General features: G+C 38.3%; 1 protein-coding gene across 3 annotated transcripts in view; it reads left to right on the top strand.

The window, feature by feature from the left end:
• KLF8 (KLF transcription factor 8) overlaps positions 1-18,722 on the top strand; it is a 296,444-nt gene extending 277,722 nt beyond the window's left edge. For all 3 annotated transcript variants that reach the window (XM_062183405.1, XM_062183406.1, XM_062183404.1), the window contains 4 exons: positions 1,843-2,407; positions 6,233-6,344; positions 7,326-7,465; positions 16,888-18,722. In XM_062183405.1, the coding sequence (XP_062039389.1) occupies positions 1,843-2,407; positions 6,233-6,344; positions 7,326-7,465; positions 16,888-17,069 (999 nt within the window). In that variant the 3' untranslated portion in view covers positions 17,070-18,722. The remainder of the gene's footprint in view (positions 1-1,842; positions 2,408-6,232; positions 6,345-7,325; positions 7,466-16,887) is intronic.
• Positions 18,723-23,158: the final 4,436 nt, after the last annotated feature.

Genomic DNA, 23,158 nt, shown 5'->3' with positions numbered 1-23,158 from the left:
TTCTTTCAGGAATTGGGGAATCCTAGGTAACTTTCTCCACTATCTTTGGTAGTGTATCAATAAACAACTCTTTTTGCCTTCTCAAATTGACTTAAGGTAAACTGATTGCAGTCATGCATAGGAAAGGAAATTACAGCTTCCCTCAAAACCACTCCCCAGTTACTGCATTTTTTTTCCATGTAGTGTTTTTCACAGAATTAGAAATCCTACAAAGCTGCAGCCTCAAGTTCTAAAATAGCAAATAGGGAAAGTAATTATGCTTTTTCTTTGAAGAAGATAATGATTGAGTAGAGAGCACTTAAACATTAAAGCCAGGGCTGGCACTGTGGCATAGCAGGTAAAACTGCTGCCTGCAGTGCCAGCATCCCATTTGGGCACCGGTTCAAGTCCTGGCTGCTCTACTTCCTATCCAGCTCACTGCTAATGTGGCTGTGAGAGCAGTGTTCTTAGCCTCTGCACCCCCATGTGGGGGACCCAGAGGAAGTTCCAGGCTCCTGTCCTCAGATCAGCCCAGCTCCGGCCATTGCGGCCATTTGGGGAGTAAACTAGAAGATGAAGGATTTCTCTCTCTCTCTCTCTCTCTCTCTCTCTCTCTCTCTTTCTCTCTCTCTCTCTCTTTCTCTCTCTCTCTCTCTCTCCCTCTGCCTCTCTGTAACTCTGCCTTTCAAATAAGTAAATAAATAAATCTTTAAAAAAAATCTAAAGCCATCACAAAATGTTGAAGTTGAGAAAAGGTGACTTAGAAAAATCTGATGGCAGTGCTTTAAATATATCCTCAGAGTAGTGGAATAAGGAGCCATCCTGAGACATCTTAGTGAGAATTTTTTAAATTACCAGAATTCTGGAGCCAAAAATTTATTATCTCTGTAAATTATGTCTTCTTCAAACCCTTCAAGTCCTCAAATAACATGCTATGTAGAAAGAGAAGGTAAAATATTGTGTAATTGCCTTTTTTAACCACAGGGATAGGTATATTCAAAGTATGTGATTAATCAGACTATATATAAGCGTACTTCAAAGAGTTCATGGACATGAAGCCATAGATAAGTTTAGGGGCTGGCACTGTGGCTTAGAAGATTAAGCCTCTGCTTGTAGTGCCAGCATCCCACATGGGTGCTGGTTCTAGTATTGGCTGCTCCACTTCCAATCCAGATCCCTGCTAATGTGCCTGGGAAAAGCAGCAGAAGATAGCACAAGTACTTGAACCCCTTCACTCACGTGGGAGACCAGGAAGAAGCTACTAGCTCCTGGCTTTGGCCTGGCCCTGGCCTGGAAATTGTGGCCATTTGGGAAGTGAACCAGTGGATGGGAAGATCTCCCTCTAAGACTTATCTAAAATATCACTGCCTTCTTAAAGCCTTCCCTGACTAGACAGAATGAAGAGTTCCCATTTCTTTTTCTAAAACACTTTGCTTGTTTGTCTATTGCATCACTTGTTATGATACAACTTGTAAGTTACATTATTTTGTCATTATAATTAGTATGTTAGTATGCTCTTCTTTGCTGTACCTTATTCATTTATGCTGCTACTTTGCTTGGCAAAATTCTTGTATTGGATACTCAGAAAGTTTTGACCCTAATTAATATTGCAGGATTATTGTGAAGATTACATGAAATGATTTTTATCAATTGCCTAATACAATACATGGTACTTACTGATGCTCAGTAACATTTCCTTTCCTTTTTACTCTTTAGTGTACTCCTCTCTCGTTTTCCCAATGCCATGCGTTTTTTTCCATGAAAAAGGAATAAGGATTTATTTCTTTCATTGCTGACATGTGCCTTTAGGGTACTAATGCTGACTGTTTTGCATCTTTTAAATTGTTTATTTATTTATTTCAGGTCACTAACCCTGTTCAGATCAGAGATCCCTCTCAGACACCTGACAGAGTTAATATGACATCTTCACAACTCCTAGATGCCAACCCCATGGAGAATCCAGTCCTGTTTAATGACATCAAGATTGAGCCCCCAGAAGAACTTTTGGCTAATGATTTCAACCTGCCCCAGGTGGAACCAGTTGACCTCTCCTTTCATAAGCCCAAGGCTCCTCTTCAGCCTGCCAGCATGTTGCAAGCTCCAATACGTCCTCCCAAGCCACAGTCTGCTCCCCAGCCCCTTGTGGTGTCCACATCAACATCTGACACAAGCACTTCGGCCAGCATCCCTACTGTTTTGACTCAAGGCTCTATCCTGGCCTCCTCTCAGGCCACTGGTGGCCAGCAGATCTTGCATGTGATTCACACCATCCCTTCAGTCACTCTGCCAAATAAGATGGGTGGCCTGAAGACTATCCCAGTGGTGGTACAGTCTCTGCCCATGGTATATACTACTTTGCCTGCGGATGGGGGCCCTGCAGCCATTACAGTACCACTCATAGGAGGAGATGGCAAAAATGCTGGATCAGGTGAGCATCAATTCATTTTTTTTTGAGTGTCTCACATTCCTCCATCTATTCCCTTTGTGGGTTGTCCTATCTGCTATCTTTTCTCTTTCTCCAATTATTCTTGCACACTGCTTAAAAAGTAATATTTCATCAAAATTCTTTTAACAATGTCTCTTTAATTCTTTTCGTAAAGATTTATTTATTTATTTGAAGACAGTTACAGAGAGAGATGGAGAGAGAGAGAGAGAGAAAGAGAGAGAGAGAGATTGGTTCACTCCCCAGATGGCTGCAACATCCTGGGCTGGGCCAGGCCAAAGCCAGGAGCCAGGAGCCAAGAGTTTCATCCAGGTCTCCCACATGGGTGACAGGAGCCCAAGTATTTGGGCCATCTTCTGCTGCTTTCCCAGGCACACTAGCAGGGAGCTGGATCGGAAGTGCCGCAGCTAGAACTTGAACTGGTGCTCATAGAGGATGCTAGCATTATACATGGCGGCTTAACTCGTTACACCACACTGCTGAACCCTAATTCTTAAAAACATATAATGACAGGGCCAGTGCTGTAGCGCCATGGGCTAAAGCCCTTGCCTAAAGCGCTGACATCCCATATGGGCGCTGGTTCTAGTCCCGGCTGCTCCTCTTCCGATCCAGCTCTCTGCTATGGCCTGGGAAAGCAGTGGAAGATGGCCCAAGGCCTTGGGCCCCTGCACCTAGGTGGGAGACCCAGAAGAAGCTCCTGGCTCCTGGCTGCGGATTGGCACAGCTCTGGCCGTTGCTTCCATCTGGGGAGTGAACCAGCGAATAGAAGACCTCTCTCTCTGTCTCTACCTCTCTCTGTAACTCTGTCTCTCAAATAAATAAAATAAATCTTTTTAATAAAAGAACATATAATGACTGTAAGACTGTGCTTCTCAAGTGAGTATGCATAAACTTGACTGAAATATTATGCATATTCCTGGAACCTCTATATTATACAATAGTAAATAATTTAGGGCATTTTGTATTTAAATATAATTATGTTATAGAGGAAAATGCAAAAGTTGAATAACCATGTAATATAAAATGCAAACTTCAAAAATAATTTAAACTTACTAAGTCACCTGCCATGGGACTTTTCTGAAGAATGTGTTCATTCTTTTATATCATTAGGAATGCTTTGATGGAAAAATTGAGAGCAATGTTTTTATTTAGCTAACCTTAGCTTATGCGTCTCCCAATACCTTCCCTTTTCTCTCTCCTACAAAAAATTCTTCTCTGAAATATTTCTACTTTCCCTGCATTCCTCTTTTAGATCTATCACCATCCATTTTGCTTTTTTTTTTTTTCTTAATTATTTTTTTTGGACAGGCAGAGTGGACAGTAGAGGGAGACAGAGAGAAAGGTCTTCCTTTTTGCCATTGGTTCACCCTCCAATGGCCACTGCGCTGTTCCAATGGCCACTGCGCTGTTCCGATGGCAGGAGACAGGTGCTTCTCCTGGTCTCCCATGGGGTGCAGGGCCCAAGCACTTGGGCCATCCTCCACTGCACTCCCGGGCCACAGCAGAGAGCTGGCCTGGAAGAGGGGCAACCGGGACAGGATCGGTGCCCCGACCGGGACTAGAAGCCGGTGTGCTGGCGCCGCAAGGCGGAGGATTAGCCTATTGAGCTGCGGCGCCGGCCCATCCATTTTGCTTTTTTACTTGCCTATATCACAAGTGTATGAAAAGTATTTCCAACTCAATTGCAAATTTCTCAAGAATATGACTCTTATTTTTTTGTGAATGTACCTCTACAGACAAATTGACAAGTACTAAATAGTAGTTGTCTCACAACAATTTTGATAAACAAATGAATTTAAAACTTTTTCCAGAAGAAAATTTGTATGCTTTAATAGTCCCATTCATTTATTTTTTAAAGATAAATTAAGAAATGTTTAAGCTGTCTCCCTTCTGCCTCTATCCCCCAGCTGCCAAGTTCCCCTCCCAGAGATATATCTCCTTAGTTAGTAATGGAAAATATATTTCACTTCACCTCATCTGTACCATTACAATCAGTTTTTGAGTGTTGTGTTTTAGGAAGACATTGAGAAATTGTAGGATAAGGAGAGGAGAAAGACAAGAATGTTAGGAAGGCACAAAGTCATGTCAGATGAAGAGCTGATAATGCATAGCATGAATTAAAAAGGCCAAAAGGAAAAAATATGTGGGTGAAAATGAGCAGGTACCAGATTCCAGCTCAGCCTACAAATTTTCTGAATCATCTACCTTTTTTTAAAAAGATTTATTTTATTTATTTGAGAGACAGAGTTACAGAGAGAGGTAGAGACAGAGAGAGAGGTCTTCTATTCGCTGGTTCACTCCCCAGATGGACGCAACGGCCAGAGCTGTGCCAATCCGCAGCCAGGAGCCAGGAGCTTCTTCCGGGTCTCCCACCTAGGTGCAGGGGCCCAAGGCCTTGGGCCATCTTCCACTGCTTTCCCAGGCCATAGCAGAGAGCTGGATCGGAAGAGGAGCAGCCGGGACTAGAACCAGCGCCCATATGGGATGTCAGCGCTTTAGGCCAGGCTGTTAACCCACCGTGCCACAGCGTGGGCCCCTGTGTCATCTACCTTTGAAATTCAATACCCTGTAAGCATTTCATCACTATAGCAGGCTCTAAAAACAACATATATGCATAGAGTTGCTTAGGCTCTGCAGTGGCTTTTAAGAAAAACACCATTACCAGCTAGTGGTTAATTTTGGTAATGATAGATATTCGTAACAATCTTGTTTTTGTGATGTGATGTCAATTTCCACATGGGAAGCCCACCCCCCTAAGAAAACACATAAAAAAGGAAATAAAATTCTTTATGTGGGAGTGTTTATATAAGGCAATAGTAGCATCAAGAATTAGTTTGAAAGAGCTTTGAACTGTGCCCCCCCATAATATCCAACTGTCCACCATAACCACTCTAAATCACTTTCAAACTAAGGACATTAGTCCAGTCATGTGCAAACCAGAATGCTTTTACCTTGATGTAGGGGACACATAAAATAATGGAGCAAGAGAAGAATCAAAATATATAATTATATAAATTATATATTATGTAAATATAAATATATAATTATTTAAATTATGTTATATAATATGTATATTATATTATATATAATTTCTTATATATTTCTTCAAAATATATATTCTCTTTGGTTGGTTTTTAATAATATGCACAAACTTTTAGGACATTACTATATTTGTATCATGCACACACAGAGACATGAACACGTATTGACATGCATGCTTAAATCTTTTTAGTGAATCACACCAGTGAATAATAACAAGGAATATTTGAGACTTTCTCCTAACATAACTGAAAAGGAAGGGAGCTAATGTGTATCAGGTACCTACCAAGCGCTAGTTACATGTTTCATCTCAATTATTCTTTTCCATTTTGGTGGCCAAAAGAGATGTTTTCACCTCTGAGATATTCCTAGGAATTAATTTTAGGAAGCCAGGGAATTTTTTCAGAGAATTCAATTCAACGAACATTCACTGAATCTGACATTATTAGGCTAAGTCTTGGGAGTTAAAGAGAGATAAATGAATCATATTGACTTCATACCAGAGAAATTCACATTCTAATGGCAATACAAAGCTTTTAACTACCCTTGCCTCAAAGGCATTTCTGTTCCTTAGTATGCTAAAAATGAAAATATATAATTTTCTTTCTTCCTTATAAATACATTTTTCTTCCATCTTTGCTTTTTCTTTATTTCTCTATCTTGCTGCTACTTCTCATGTAGTTCAAACTGGGAATGCCTGAAAATTACAAAGAAAATGATTACAAAAGCACATACATTCTAGTCCACATTGCCCTCTTTCTTTGCTTTTAGTGAAAGTCGATCCCACCTCCATGTCTCCACTGGAGATTCCGAGTGACAGTGAGGAGAGTGCAATTGAAAGTGGATCCTCAGCCTTACAGAGTCTACAGGGACTGCAACAGGAGTGAGTATTCTTTTAAAAACATATTTATTTGTTTATTTTCATCTACTTGAAAAGCAGTGAGCGAGTGAAAGAGAGATCTTCCATCAGCTGGTTCACTGCTGAGATGTCCACAGCAGCCAGTGCTGGCCCAGGCCAAAACCAGAAGCCCAGAACTTCATCCAGATTTCCTTCATGGGTGGCAGAGGCATAAGCACTTGAGCCATTATCAGCCACCCCTAGGGTCTGCATTAGCAGGACACTGGATCAGAAGTTGGGTAGCCAGGATTGGACCTAGCACTCTGATATGTGATGCAAGTGTCCCAAGCAGCAGTCTTGCCTGCTGTGCCACAACACCGATCCCTACTGTTATTACTTTTGTCTTTACTTCAGGTCTTTCTGTTTGTGTGCCTATGTGTACACATGCATCTATAGGTGAAGCTAATTACCAGATACAACAGAAGCAATTTGACAACATAATATAGATAAACTTCCTTTCCAGAAAAGGCATGTGAATCTGTATGTACACAAGTGCATGTACATGCATGTTATGATGGAACTATTTTCCAATTGTGAATTATCAATTTCACCCTTGAAAAATCTTCAAATTTCCCATAAAGTACAGTTGCAGTTCTCTCTGTTAAGCATTGTCTTCCATTGTTGGAACTAGTTGGCTTGTGTTCAGCAACAATGTTGCATGAAAAATAAGCTTCCTTAAGCACAAGAATCATATGTATTGCAATGAAATGCTCACTCTGCTTGGGAATACAACCAACCAAGGAAGCATAACTACTTTGCATGCTTTCTAAGGCCTTGCATTTACTGAAAGGAATGGTCTACTTGAGAGAATTGCTTGTGTTAGTCCAATTATTTCTTCTCAGGGGGATCCAGCATTGCATTTATATAAATTAAAACCAGGTATGATGTAGCACTACTATATGTAAGACTATTTTTTTAATCTTCACATTAAAGTAAGTTTTTGACCTTATTTCTTTCTTTGTTCAGACCAGCTGCAATGACCCAAATGCAGGGAGAGGAGTCACTTGATTTGAAGAGAAGACGAATTCATCAGTGTGACTTTGCAGGATGCAGCAAAGTGTACACTAAAAGCTCTCACCTAAAAGCTCACCGCAGAATTCATACAGGTCTGCAAACACCAACCAACCTTCAACACACACACACACACACACATGCACACTATATCTGAGAGCTCAGAAGGGAAGGACATCTTGCAACAAAGACTGATTATTTTATAGTCATATGCACAGGCTCCATTCAAGGTTTTTAACCTCTGCCTTGTTCTTACTATAAGGCAGCATGTAAAAACCAGCCTTGGAAAACACTGAGTGTGGTGTGTTCTGATTGGTCATCACCACTGTGAGTCTTTCTAATTGGAAATTTGTAGCACTGCAGCAAAAATTAAGGCAGATAGAATATTACTCCAACCCCTTCTACCAGGGCCCCACAAGTTTTTCTGAGTATGGAAAAGTACAAAAGTTATTTAAACTAGTCAACATTAAAGCAGGCTTTTGGAGCTCAGCACCATGCATTTGCATATGATGTACTTTTATTCATATTAGGAAAAAAGTTACACATAAATGAGTAAAGTAGACATCATGATGACTGACTCAAACTGGAGGGCACATGCCCCATTTGAAGCAGAACTGCTATTTAGCTCCAGCTGAGGATTAGTAAATTTCTTAATTTTTAAACACCAAAACCAGAAAATAAAGGTTTTTGTGTGAAATGTCTTAGATTTTTAATTCTGGCATCCAGTTAAAATATTCTTTTTGACGCTAAAAATTCAAAGGAAACTGCCTAGAACCCAGATGCAACACGTTAGCCATAAATTTGTTGCCCTTTGCCTTTACAACTCCTCCCGACTTAGAATTGAAAGTTAGATAACTTGGACAAGGAAGAGGTCCTCTGTTCATGTAAATATTTGCTGTTTTACCTTTGCTATATTAAGATGTGGGTGGAAGGTCCCAGAAACCTTGTTGCTGTACTTTGAAGCTATGAGCAAGTAATAGATTTCCAGGCTCCATTATCCCAACATTTTCATAACTCTATTTTTATTTATTGATTTTTTATTTGCTTCTCTTTAATATGAATGGATACTGATTCTACTGACTATATTTTGCCATTGGTTTGTGATCTCAGGTATGGTAACTTAAAAGCACTTCACAGATACATTTCAACTTGCCATGTGTATTTGTGTGTGTGTGTGTGTGTACACATTTAAAACTAAGCTTTTTTTGGAAGATTTATTTATTTATTTGAAAGGCAGAGTTACAGAGAGGCAGAGGGAGAGAGAGACAGAGAGGTCTTCCATCCGCTGGCTCACTCCCCAGATGACCACAACAGCTGGAGTTGTGCTGATCCTCAGCCAGGAGTCAGGAACTTCTTCCAGATCTCCCACACACATGCAGGGGCCCAAGGTCTTAGGCTATCTTCTTACTGCTTTCCCAGCAGAGAGCTGGATCGGAAGTGCAGCTGCCGGGACTTGAACTGGTGCCCATATGGGATGCCGGCACTGCAGGCAGTGGCTTTATACTCTACACCTACAGCACTGGCCCCAACCTAAGCTTTTAATATGAGAAAAAATAGCTTACTGTACTTTGTTGTACTCTTCATCTAACTTTAAAAATTATATCAGTCCATGCCAATTTTGTTTCTTCTACATTCCCACTTACTTCCCCATTCCCCTATTTTATTATTTTGAAACAAATCCCAAACATCATATTTTTGTCATAAGTATGTCAGAATATATGTTAACAGGCACTTTCCAAAATCAGCACAATACTATTAGTATATAAAATTTCCTTTATATCAAATTTCCCCAAATGTTTAAAAACTATTCTTTAAAGCATTGCTCAAATCCATATCTAAACAAAGATCATTCAATGAATTTGGTTAATATTTCTCATAATTATAATATTTATTTTCTTCCTCTTTTGGTTTTTATTTTTTTTTATTTGACAGGTAGAGTTATAGACAGTAAGAGAGAGAAAGACAGAGAGAAAAGTCTTTCTTCTGTTGGTTCACTCCCCAAATGGCTGCTATGGCCGGCGCTGTGCCGATCTGAAGCCAGGAGCCAGGTGCTTCTTCCTGGTCTCCCATGCAGGTGCAGGGGACCAAGCACTTGGGCCATCCTCCACTGCCCTCCCACACCACAGCAGAGAGCTGGACTGGAAGAGGAGCAACCGGGACTAGAACCCGGTGCTCATATGGGATGCCGGCTCCATAGATGGAGGATTAACCAAGTGAGCCATGGTGCCAGCCCTTGGTTTTTCAACATAAAACATTGGTTATTTTTCCAATAGAGCTCTCCATGTTTTGAATTTTTATGATTATATCTTTATTGCATCATTGCAATGTGTTGCTGGTTCCCCATAGTTCCTATAAGTTGATGGATAAATCTGGAGAGTTAATCAAATTCAACTTCAATTTTTGGCAACAATAGATCATAAGAGATGTTGTGTTCTTTCTGTTGCAAGATTTTAGAGAGCACATGCCACTTGATTGTCTCTATGTAATATTAAGATTGATCAGTGGGTTTAGGTAGCAGTTCTATATTTTCTAGATTATAAAGTTAGAAAGTAGATCTGAAGGCTATTGAATGAGTTTATTTAATGAGAAGCAATGTGGTATAGTTAAAGCATACATATATCATTGATTTGTCCAGATAGAATTGAGTTCAAATGTCCTTTCTTTACTATCTGTTGCGTTCACATACATGAAGGCACCAGTTCACATATTTCCCCTCTGGGTTTTGAAATTATGCTTCTTGAAGGTAAGGAGGAAAAAAAAATGATGAACAAGGAGCTTAGAATACCTGAGTTCTAATCTCAGCTCACCAACTAAGTGATGTATTATCTGGTACAAGTCTATCTCATTGATTTCAGATTTCCCAAAAATGAGGGGATTGGACTAGGTGATTCCATTTGACTTTTGTTGTCCAGAGACCTCTGGTTTGAATTTGAATGTATCCTAACACATGCCTCTCTAGAAGGTCCCATATATACACAGGTTGGAAGTGTATTTATTTATTTATTTTTTGACAGGCAGAGTTAGACAGTGAGAGAGAGAAACAGAGAGAAAGGTCATCCTTCCATTGGTCCACCCCCCAAATGGCTGCTACGGCCGGCGCACTGCACTGATCTGAAGCCAGGAGCCAGGTGCTTCTTCCTGGTCTCCCATGCGGGTGCAGGGCCCAAGCACTTGGGCCATCCTCCACTGCCCTCCCGGGCCACAGCAGAGAGCTGGACTGGAAGAGGAGCAACCAGGACTAGAACCCGAGGTGCCGGTGCTGCAGGCAGAGGATTAGCCTAGTGAGCTGCAGCGCCGGCTGGAAATGTATTTATAATATTAAAGGTTTAGCTGTCTTTCATATAACCCCTCTTAATGTTTGAACTGAGATAACAGTATATATTATTTGCTTTTATTTTCCTTTTAGATTTCAGTGCTATTTTCCCCCAGAGTGGTGTCACCTTCTCATATGAAGGGCCCAATATATAGTTTCTCATGTGTCAGCTTCTCTGGTGTCAGCTTTTCATAAGATAAGCCCAATATATAGAGAATGTTTTTGCTTTTGTTTTTATTTTATTTTTTAAGGTGAACAAATTTCATGTATTTCATATATATGCATTTAGGAGCAGAGTATATTTCCCAGCCTACCTTCACTCTTGCCCACGTTCCCATCCTCCCTTCTTCCCTCATTCTTCCTTTCCCATTCCTTCCTTAAATTTTTACAATGATCTACTCCCAGTCTATTTTATACTCAGAAAATTAACCCTTCACTAAACAGAGTTCCATAAATAGTAGCAAAAAGAAAACACTGTTCTTCAACAGTAGAGACAAGGGCTGTAAATAATCATCTAATCTCAAAATGTCAATTTCACTCATGTATATTACATTTCTTTTGTGCTCTATTAGTTACCACAATCAGGGAAAACATATGGTATTTGTCTTTTTGGGACTGCCATATTTCACTAAGTATAATAGTTTCCAGTTGCATTCATTTTGTTGCAAAAGACAGGATTTCATTCTTTTTTATGGCTGAGAAGTGTGTATTTACACACACACACACACACACATATATATATATATATACATCACATTTATATATATCACAATTTATATACATAAAGATGTATATATATACATCTATATGTATATATATAAACACATCATGATTTCTTTTTCTGGTTATAATTTGATAGACATCTGGTTTAATTCCATATCTTAGCTATAGTGAATTGAGCTGCAATAAACATAAGGGCACATATAACTCTTTCATGTGCTTATTTCATCTCATTTGGGTATATTCCCAGGAGTGGGATTGATGGAATGCTATATCTGTTTTCAGCTTTCTGAGATATCTCCATACGGTCTTCCACAATGGCTGTACTAGTTTATGTTCTCATAAACAGTGGATTAGGGTACCTTTTCCCCTCATCCTAGCCAGCTTGTTTGCTGCTGTTGTTGTTGATTTCTGTATGCGAACCTTTCTAACTGGGATGAAATGAAACCTCATTATGTTTTTGGTTTGCATTTCTCTGATGGCTAGTGATCCTGAGCATTTTTTTCATGTGTTTGCTGGCCATTCGAATTTCCTCTTCTTTCCAGTTCTTAACTGGATTGTTTGTTTTGTTGTTGTTGAGTTTGTTGAGCTCTTTATATATCAATCTTTTATCAGTTGTATAGTTTGCAAATATTTTCTTGCATCCTGTCGATTTCCTCTTCACTTTGATTGTTTCCTTTGCAGTGCAGAAGCTTCTCAACTTGATGTAATCTCTTTTGTCAATTTAGGCTTTGATTTCCTGTTCTTCTGGGGTCTTTTCCAAGAAGTTTTTGCCTATGCCAATGTCTTACAGAGTTTCCCCAGTGTTCTCCTCTAGTAATTTGATGGTATCAGGTTATAGATTTAGATCATTGATCCATTTTAAGTTGGTTTTTACATAAGGTGTAAGGTAGGGGGTCTTATTTTATACTTCTGCATATAGAGATCCAATTTTCCCAGCACCATTCATTTTGAAGAGACTGTCCTTTCTCCAGGGGTTGATTTTAGCACCCTTGTCAAACATTAGTTGCTTGTAGATGAGGGGACTAATTTCTGTAGTTTCTATTCTGTTCCATTGATCTTTGTGTCTAGTTTTGTGCCAGTACCAGGCTGTTCTGACTATAACTGCTCTGTAGTATGTCATTTACTATGGTATTGTGATACCTCTGGCTTCATCTTTGTTATTTAAGATTGCTTTAGCTATTCATAGTCTCTTGTGTTTCCATATGAATTTTAGCATCATTTTTTTCTAGATCTGAGAGTGTTGTTGGTATTTTGATTGGGATCACATTGAATCTGTAAATTGCTTTCAGTAGTGTGGACATTTAATTATTAATTCTTCCAATTCATGAACATGGAATATTTTTCCATTTTTGTTTCTTCTATTTATTTATTTTTTAAATATTTTGTAATTTTCACTGTAGTGATATTTCATCTCCTTTGTTAAATTTATTCTAAGGTATTTAAATTTTTTGTAGCTACTGAGCATGAGACTGATACTACATGTTCTTCCTAAGCCATATCTTTTTCTGTGTATACAAAAGCTGTTGATTTTTTTGTGTTAATTTTATATAAGGCCACTTTACCCAACTCTCTTATGAGTTATGATAATGTCTTAATGGAGTCTTTTGTTTCCTCTTATATAGACATTTCTAAGCTTTGAGTTGTGTTTGTGACTGCCTTATAGAGACATGGGGAATATCTGGCCTATGGGCCATATAAGACCTATGAAATCATTTGTTCTAGTGCTGCCAAGGCAACTACAATAGGGACCCAAAATTCAATAAATCTATCTATGGAGCTGAGGCTCAAGTTCAAGCATTATGATACAGGATGTGGGTATCTTAACCATTAAGCCAAATGTTCATTCTCTTCACCTCTGTTTCCTTATCAGAGAATAGAAATAGTCTAAAAATATTTGTAGTGTCTGGCATATAGTAAACATTCAATAAATGCTAACTGTTATTTATCTTTTGTTTTCAATTTCAGTCCCTCTGCCATCCTCAGATTTTTTTCTGACATTTATTCTTGCTTGCCCTAGCAATTCAATAAATAATTAATTAAGCACCTACTTTGTGTACTAGTAACCTCCTGCTCACTATAATCCACCTTACACATCATGTTTTTTCATTTTCATGTACAACTTTGGCAGAGTTACCCTTGAATTAAAAACACCTTCAGTGTTACCCTAGTGCATGCTCTAATTGCCTTCATGAAGTGGTGTACCAAGAGGAAAAGAGCTTTGGGAGCTGTGTGTCCTGGCAATGAAGAGTATTTTATCATTGACAAAGTTTAAAATTGGTATGTGGTGATAAAAAGAACTACTAACTTTAGTCTATTTTATTATTATTTAAAGTTTATCTATTGTCAGTCCATCCTCATGGCTTGCACCTAGTTCACACTGCTCCTTCCCCACCTTCCCTTTTATTAAATCTGATTATTTTGGCCTAGCTTTTATAATAGAGATCATCTCATAGTACTCCTGTACAGATGCTCCATCCTCCAGGATAGCTAATCCTATGTCTTACCATACCTTGCACCCAACTGAATGAGTTGCTTTCTGTCTTCTACTCATCTAAAACCTACCCATACCTCCATATCAATGCTTTCACTTTATCCGTGAGAGTGTTATCTAACCTTGGAACTTATATTTCCCATACTATCATTGTCATATAGTTCATGTTTATGCTACAAATTCTTTTTTTCTGTGTATGTCTTATTTTTCAATTTAGACAATAAGTTGATAGAGGTCATGAGTTGTATCATATGAAGTTGGCACAAACAGTAGTTTGTTCAGTGATGATTAAAGATAATTGCTTTTAGGCCGGTGTCATGGCTCAATAAGCTAATCCTCTGCCTGCAGCGCCAGCACACCGGGTTCTAGTCCTGGTCGGGGCACCGGATTCTGTCCTGGTTGCCCCTCTTCCAGGCCAGCTCTCTGCTGTGCCCTGGGAGTTCAGTGGAGGATGGCCCAAGTGTTTGGGCCCTGCACCCCATGGGAGACCAGGAGAAACACCTGGCTCCTGCCTTCGGATCAGCGCGGTGCGCTGGCCACAGCGCGCTGGCCGCAGCGGCCAATGGAGGGTGAACCAACAGCAAAGGAAGACCTTTCTCTCTGTCTCTCTCTCTCACTGTCCACTCTGCCTGTCAGAAAAAAAAAAAAAGATAATTGCTTTTGAAAATGAAAATAGACCCCCTTGCTGAAATCCTGTTCAGTTTGAGTGTTCTAGCAATGAGCTCCAACCACCACAGGGTGTCACTACTTTACAAGACAATTTTTCTTCATTTGGGTATATGGAAGGTCGAAATTCTCAGGAGAAATTGTGGAGAGATCACAACAAAATATATAGACAGCAGTGTAGCAGTTGAGAAGTGTGAATATGGTATAAAATTATGTAGAACAAAAGCTGAAAATCCCATTTACACATTCTCATCACCCTCTAAAATTTCATTCTCCTCCCCACTGTTAATGATTTTCTATGAAGCCTTCCAGATCTTTCCTTTGTCTGGTGTGTGTGTGTGTGTGTGTGTAATCATTCAATAGCTTTATCTTTTCACCTGATAATATTTCATTGACCTTTTGGCCTCAATACATTCAGCCCTATGTCATTCTTACCAGCTAATGCAGCAATTTCTGAATATTGACATGATCAACAATTGACATCTTTAATTAACAAAATTGCTGCCTGGGTAGGTCCAAAGCTATGAGTCAGGCTGAATTTTATTCTGTTGCCCATTATTTGAAAGCTATAAAGTTAATTAGCAAACACTTAAGAAGGTTAGTAGGGGGTGAGCAACAAGTTGAAAAACAGTATGTGCAATCCAGATTGCCACCAGAATTTAGAGCAGTATAAAATTAAATGCTCTGGAGGATTTACAAGTATAAAAAGTAAAAAAGAGCCGGGGAAGAGAGACCATGAAAATACTAATTAATTTTGTGTGTGAATTATTGCTCATTTCTGATTACAAAATAGTAAATGCTTTTTATATGAAATGTAAAACAGATAAATATATTAAGAAAGCAAACATTACCTAATCCTACAACACAGACATAACCACAGTGTATATTTATTTTCATTCATATAGTTGTTTTCCTTTTTATTTTATTTTATTTTTTGACAGGCAGAGTTAGACAGTGAGAGAGAGAGAGAGAGAGACAGAGAGAAATGTCTTCCTTTTCTGTTGTTTCACACCCCAAATGGCCGCCACGGCCAATGCGCTGCTTGGATCTGAAGCCAGGAGCCAGGTGCTTCCTCCAGGTCTCCCACTTGGGTGCAGGGCCCAAACACTTGGGCCATCCTCCACTGCCCTCCCGGGCCACAGTAGAGAGCTGGACTGGAAGAGGAGCAACTGGGACAGAATCTGGTGCCCCAACCGGGACTCGAACCCAGGGTTCCGGCGCTGCAGGCGGAGGATTAGCCAAGTGAGCCGCGGTGCCGGCCTCCTTTTTATTTTAACATTTTTATTATATACAAACCATGAGTATTCAGAGTTATACAAAAGGATGTGAAGTAAAAAAGTAAAAATCTTCTCACCATGTCTCATCACTGTTAATAATTTGTCTCATAATTTACATTTATGCATATAATAATTAATATTGTTTGTATTCAGTGTTGTGTAATTTGTGCAATATAGTGGGTCATGCTGTGTTAATTTTTATGCTTCCTTTTCTATTTACTTTCTATCCTGAGTATACATATCCCATATGTAATTCAGATACAATCTGAAGATTCTGAGTATGGAGTTATTTCAAAAAGTTTGACCCAACAGGTGTCCCCATACCATTCTATGTCCTTTATATTTCTGACTTTACACAGAAAAAGGCTGGTAGCCTTAGCTGAAGTTCCTTTCTGTTGAATCACATGGTTTTCCTATGTATATGGTTCTTATTTTAGAATATTTGGTGGGAAGTATTAGAAGAGAGATTATGATATACTTTAGTATAGTGGAAAGCATCGAAAGGCCTGAGGTTGGATTCCAGTTTTATTGCATACTAGCTGTTAAAAAGAAAATATTTTGATCATCCATGTGAGATATTTTTATGAGGAAACAGAGACCCAGCCAGGAAAAAGTATTTATGTTAGAATCAGGATTCAAATGAAAGCCTGTTTGAGCCAATGCCTATGTGCTTTTCACTCTGTTATGTTGGACTCTCTTTAGAACTACTGTAAATAACACTGTGTTATATTTTTGAAAATTACCAAGAAAGCAGATCTGAAGTGTTCTCACCACAAAAATTGATAAATATGTGAGGGAATGCATGTGTACATTCAATTTAGCCAATCCTCAATGTGTACATATTTCAAAACATCATATTGTTTACAACAGATAAATACAATTTTTACTTATGAATTAATTAATTTTACAGGTGAATGAAAGTATGTCTTAAAAATGATAGTCTCACTTTTTTACTAATCATTTGATAAAATTTAGGTATCCTTTTGTCATTCTAGTAGTCAAGCATCTCCTCTCTGATTCCCTTTGTTTTGTCATGTTTCATTTCAGGAGAAAAGCCTTATAAATGCACCTGGGATGGCTGCTCCTGGAAATTTGCTCGTTCAGATGAGCTCACCCGCCATTTCCGCAAGCACACAGGCATCAAGCCTTTCCGGTGCACAGACTGCAACCGCAGTTTTTCTCGCTCTGATCACCTGTCCCTGCACCGCCGGCGCCACGACACAATGTGAGAGTCACAGGCTGCACTAGAGGAGCTGCACTGATCTCCTTCTTGTATTTGTGCTGAGATCAAGACCATTTTTTCCCTCTGACTTCAACCTGCCTCTTGGATGGGGTTTGAGCAGCTCCTTGAGACAGGTTGAGAAGACTGGAGGAAAAGATAGCTATTCTCTCATGGGCCTCTTCATACTCCACCTTTACCTCTCCATTGTCCAGACCCCAGTTTTTTCAACCTCCACATGGGTTGAATTCCAGAGCGGCACCCATGGTTGCCCCCTTCCCTTTGCTCTGAAATAAGACATTTTCCTACAATAACTAAACAGGAATCAAACTTAAGGCTGTGAACAAACATACGCTGCTTTCCCCTCCTATTTTTTCTCCTTGTTTTCTAGAACTCTTATCCATACATATATTTTTTTAGTCAATACTTAAAGGTAATTGGTAGTGTCCTAAAATAACTTTTTCCCCAAAATTCCTAGATAGAAGGGGCATAACAATGTAGTTGATTGCTAAGATTTATAAGGATTTGGGGCCTGAGTATGGGACACATTCTCAGTGTATAAGCTGAGTCCCATATCAAACTCAAATGTTTTGTAAATCCAATCTTGTTTCTTCTGGCAGTTTGATTTTCAGACAGTGCTGGTGCTTCTGCTTCATTCAAAGGGAATGAAAAGATTATCCTGTTCTTCTTTTCTCTTCTCTTCCTCTTCTTTCTCCTTCAGGATTAAGGATTCTGCTGCACAATTGCATTCTTTGTTAAGTTAAATTGGGCAAATATTCAAAGCACACATAGACATGTCAGTGGGGAGCAAAGTGTTCCAGAAGAGTATATCAGGCAGTGACAAGAACAAACAGACTTGGGACAATCCTAGAACAAATAGAGTGAACTTTCATTTGGATAAGATATCAAAAGTGCTGTTAATTATAAACCTCATTCAAATGGTATCCTATTGAAGCAGTGTCTTAAGGGGTTGCACTGTACTGTTTATTCTTTTGTTTACATAAAGCAACTGTTGAGTGTATTGCATGATGAGAAATTTTACATTGGGGCCATATTATACAGAGGGGAGAGATTGGAAGACAGAATTTTTTTTTCACTCTATGGCATTACTGATAATCATTCCTATGTTTTAAATGGAGTATGGATTTTTGTGAAAACTGACATCCAAAAAAAATTTGATGTTTTGCAATTGCTATGAAGACCTAAGCCATTTCTTTTGTGCATTATAACAGGTATATACACATATTTTATCACCCAGTCAGACTGTTTAAGAATATGCTCTGGGGCATAAAACCCTCTTTTTCTGGCCTTGGACTTCAAATCTACCTCCACACTGCATATTTCCTCTTCTGGGTTGGAGGAGGGAGCTTTGCATCACTTGGATTTGGATTCATCCTCTCTCCTAACAGTTATCTTCATATTGAACCCTTTTTCCTTGGTAGATACTCAGCCAGTCCCTGCTTGAAAACTAGGTCACTACCTCCTGAGGCTCTCTACACTGACTAATTCATAGAATTCTAGCACCAAGAAGGGATCCTGTTAGCTAATAGTCTACCCATTCCTCGTATGTTACAAGTGAAACAAATACGGGTCAGATTCTCCCTTCAGATATTTCCTTAAGGCCTTATAGATCTGCATACTCATTCTTCCAGAGATCACATTATTAAACCAAATTAAAGAAAATTTATGTTATTGGTTATGATAGTTGTCCAATTTTGTATGTTACACTTCAGAAAACTTTAGATGACTCAAAAATCATTAATAGTTGATTAAATAGTAAGTGAAATGTGATTGTGATCATTGCCATATAACATCAGGCATATGGTTCTTCTATTCTAACACTTCTTTAATATCTGTTTTATTTATCATCCCTTCAATTTACAGTGTCTTTCCAGACCTTTGTTACTCCATAAATTTAAGAAGTATGTGTATTTTCAAAACAACATGTGAGTTTTTACTACTATCATTGTTATTTTGATATGAGCCTATTCCTGACATTTGGTGCGTGAGTTCCAAACTATATAATGATTACTAAAGCACTGGGAAGTATTTAGGCCAGTCTATTAAAGGGGGACCTCTGTATAGCTGCAAGACATATTAATAAAGGTGAATTTCTATCATATGTAAATTTAAGCTCATAATTAAGTAGTTGGTACAGTGTTTCACAGTAGAGCCCAAGGGCTTACCTATTTTTCTCCACAGTTTGGATCCCATGACCTCTTGTTCAGAGTTCAGAACTTATTTGTGCCTGTTAGACTGCAGGACCTTTTGCATTGAGACATATCATCTATTTATAAATACTGTCAAAAATACTTGTACTAATTGGGATGATCAAATTATGATCTCAAACATTGGTGTTCCTGATATCCCTGCATCTTTATTAAAAGAATTTTAAATAAGGGAATGAAAGAATTTTAAATAGTTTGTTAATTGTCCATACTCAAGAATCAATTTTAACCTGGTTCTCAAATAATAAAATCTTTCAATTACTTATATATGCTTTAAGAAGTGTTCTAAGATTCGTTAAAGGAATTTCATAAGCATATAGGGATTCAAAAACAATACAGTACAAAGTTAATTCACCAAAAGCACATAAAACTTTCCTAAATGACAATTAAGAGGAAAGTAACAAAAATGTGTCTCTCCTGGATAATATTTAGGGTTTAATTGAGTTTGCTTTGTTTATGCTTGCAGAAAACTGTTAGCATGGACAGTTGCCTATGACATGAATGGTTTTGTTTGGTAGGATTGGATAAGATCATTGGATTTGTTGCAGTGGAATTCCTCTATCTGTAGATGATTGGCTGTTGAGCATAACTTGATAATTATGATGTATGCTCTAAGAAAAACTATGAATAATGTGAATCAGTTGGGCAAATTAGGTGGAGTTCATTATGGAAAAACCAGAAAGATTTGTGATAGTGACTTCTTTTTTAATAAACTTTTCATTGTGGAGTAGTTTCACATTTATAGAAAAAATGCAATGATAGTGTAGAGTCCCCATGTACCTCACATCTGGTTTCCTCTAATTTTTACCACTACTGTGGTACATTTGTTACAATTAATGAAGCAATAATGATACATTAATATTAACTGAAGTCCATAGCTTGTTCAATTTTTTTTTTAGTTTTTACTTTATATATTTTTTGTTCCAACATCCCATTCTGAATACTGCATTTACATATATTGGTCATATCTCCTTAGGTTCCTCTTGGTTATGACAGTTTCTCAGGATTTCCTTATTTTCGATTACCTTGACAGCCTTGAGTAATATGTCTCTCAGTTGAGATTTATCTTATGTTTTTTCTATGATAGACTGGGTTTATGGGTTTTTAGGAGGAAGACCACAGAGGTGAGGTGCCATTTTCATGACTTATCACTTATTTAGATGACTTATCACTCTTGATGTTAACCTTGATCACCTGGTTGAGATAGTGTTTATCAGGTTTTTCTCTTATATTCTTTTTCCTCTTTTTAATACTGTACTCTTAGGAAGGAAATCACTATGTACAGCCCATGCTCAAGAGGTGGTGAGTTATGTACCACATTCATGAGAGCAAGTATCTACATGAATTATTTGAAATTCTTCTGCCTGCACAGGAGAATTTTCACTCTCTTTATTTATTTAGGCAGTCATTTATATCAGCATGGACTCATGGATATTTATTTTATACTTTGTGCTACAACCCAATACTATTTTATTTATATTTTTCAAATTGTTCCAGCTTTGGCCATGCAGAACTCTTTTGCATTGACTGTCAAGTCATTTTGATATACCCCATTCATTATTTTAAGCATGTCTTTACTTTTTGGCACTGCAAGATGTTCCAGGCTCATCCTATACACTTTTTGGTTCATTCCTATAATCAGCCATTTCTCCAAGGAGTCCTGGTTCCGTATATTAGAGAATGGTATTAGAAACTGAAATCTGGGCATGTTGTATGCTTGCTGCTACTTGGTATAGTTTCTTCTAGGTCTTCTTAGCTGACAGAGCAAGAAAATATATGTGTATATAGTAACCTATGCATATACACATATCTTTAGATATTCCTACATGTAATAATCCATGTCTTTAGCTAAACATGAGTTCATGTTGATGTATTGCACTCTTAAATCATTACTGGATGACTTATTGTAGCATTTTCCTCTTATCTGTAGCCTTTCTCTCCAATAGTGAGGAACCTGGGCCCTACCCTTTGCCATCTATTAACTTAATTGTTCGATTCCGGTATATACATATATTGCAGTATCTAAATTGTTAATCTGTACACTCATAGGGAGAAACTTTATCAAGTAGAACACAGTGCTTATGTACATGATAATAATATTTTTAAAATTCTTACAGATCTTTGAAATGAAATGTTTTTCAAAATTCTAGAATTGGAGATTTGTATTATTTGGGGGTCTATCCTACCCCCCAGATGTTATCTGATTAACTAAACCTTTGGAATTGACCTAACCTTTCAGTTTAAGGGAACTTATTGATACTCTACAGTATGCTGTTCCCTATATGAGGAACCATAGAGGGATGGACACAGAAGAAACCAGGTGGGTCCAATTTAAATAAATACTTAGCACTATCTTTTCTCACTGCTAAATATGGTTCTCTGACAATAGGAGTGCTACTCTGAGTTACTTCTCTCCTGCATTTCCCCTCACTCTTTTACTTAGTTGACCTTAGGCAAGTCATATCACCTCTCTGTGCCTCAGTTAACCCATCTGCCAAATGGGGATCCAAATATCTACCTCACAGGAATGTTGTGAGGCTTCTTGTTAATGGATGTTGGCAAAAGTGATAAGAGATCTTTAAATAAACAACAAAGTATTATATCCGTTACTATGATGAAAATTATACTAACCTATATTTACCATATGAAAATTAGAGGATTAGGCTTCCTAGGTGATAGAGTTAAACTTGAGTCAGTCAGAGGGGTAATTGAAAGTGGCCACTGGAAGCAATAGCATTTCTTATGCTCACTTTCTTTACATTCTCTCTGTTACTAACTATAAGATTATCACGTATTTCCAGACTCAAAACATTGTTAGGATCTAAAGAATGGGTGGGCAAAATCCATTGCTTCAAAAGCTATAATTTACCCATTTCTCACTCTGCCAGGACCACATTGCATGTCACCCTATCAGAAGCACAAAGGCAATTTCCCAAAGCTATTCAGGCTTTGGCAAGTTCAGTTTCACCAGTTACATTTTCTCTTTCCTCACTGTACTCTGAAAGTATAGGTAGGAGAGAAGTGGGGCAGGGTGGCTGGGGTGATAGTGCGCTGGAAGTGGATGGAATTCATACCAGTGGCAGGAATTTTCTTTGTTTTACGAACACTGGTTTCACTTTCCACTTCCTTTTCTGGTTGTGGGGGACAGAAGAGATGCTATTTTGCTAATTGTTAAGAAGCTCTCCTTCCCTTCCAGTATATGTTTCCTAGGGTCAGTTGTGTTGGACATTACTTTATAACTATGTTATATGCAGTGCTGTTTTGATTGTATTCCTGAATAAAAAGGGAAAAATCCCTAGTGGTGTCCATCCCTGTTTTTTAACTGGAGGTTACAGTAGGAGAGTAGTGCCAGAAATTTACTCTCTTTGTGTGTGTGTGTGTGTGTGTGTGTTGGGGAAAGGAGCCTGCCATGAAGGGATTGGTTGGGTTTTTGTCATTGTTACTTTGTTTAATGAAATTATAAAAACAGTATATTAAGCTTTAGTCTATGTAGCTCTTATGTTTGTACCTCATTATTTTAGTGCTTTAGAGCAACACCTCATTTTTCCTCTATTTTTTACTAATTTTTGCTCCAGAAGCATGGCTTTGAGGCTGTGATCATGAACAATCTCCCATCCACAAGTCTGTTATGCAACTGGAGATAGTCAAGAATTGCCTCAATTAGCATGGGCACTTAGAGGTTACTCACTTCTAGTTCAATGGGCCACTCCTACTGTGGCATTTGGGCAGGGTGTATGCTTGGGTACTATAAGTAATCTTGTTCAGTTTGATTATTGTACTTTTTTATTAGTAAAAATATTTTAAACTTCAGAAACAATTGCTGTTATGTTTACTTTGTTCTCAAAATGTGTTTCTTCAGCATGTCATGAAT

The sequence above is a fragment of the Lepus europaeus genome, chromosome X (genome assembly GCF_033115175.1).
Source record: "Lepus europaeus isolate LE1 chromosome X, mLepTim1.pri, whole genome shotgun sequence".
NCBI classification, from domain to species: domain Eukaryota; kingdom Metazoa; phylum Chordata; class Mammalia; order Lagomorpha; family Leporidae; genus Lepus; species Lepus europaeus.
The sequence above is the reverse complement of the archived record's forward strand: the minus strand, read 5'-3'. Positions and strand labels throughout refer to the sequence as shown.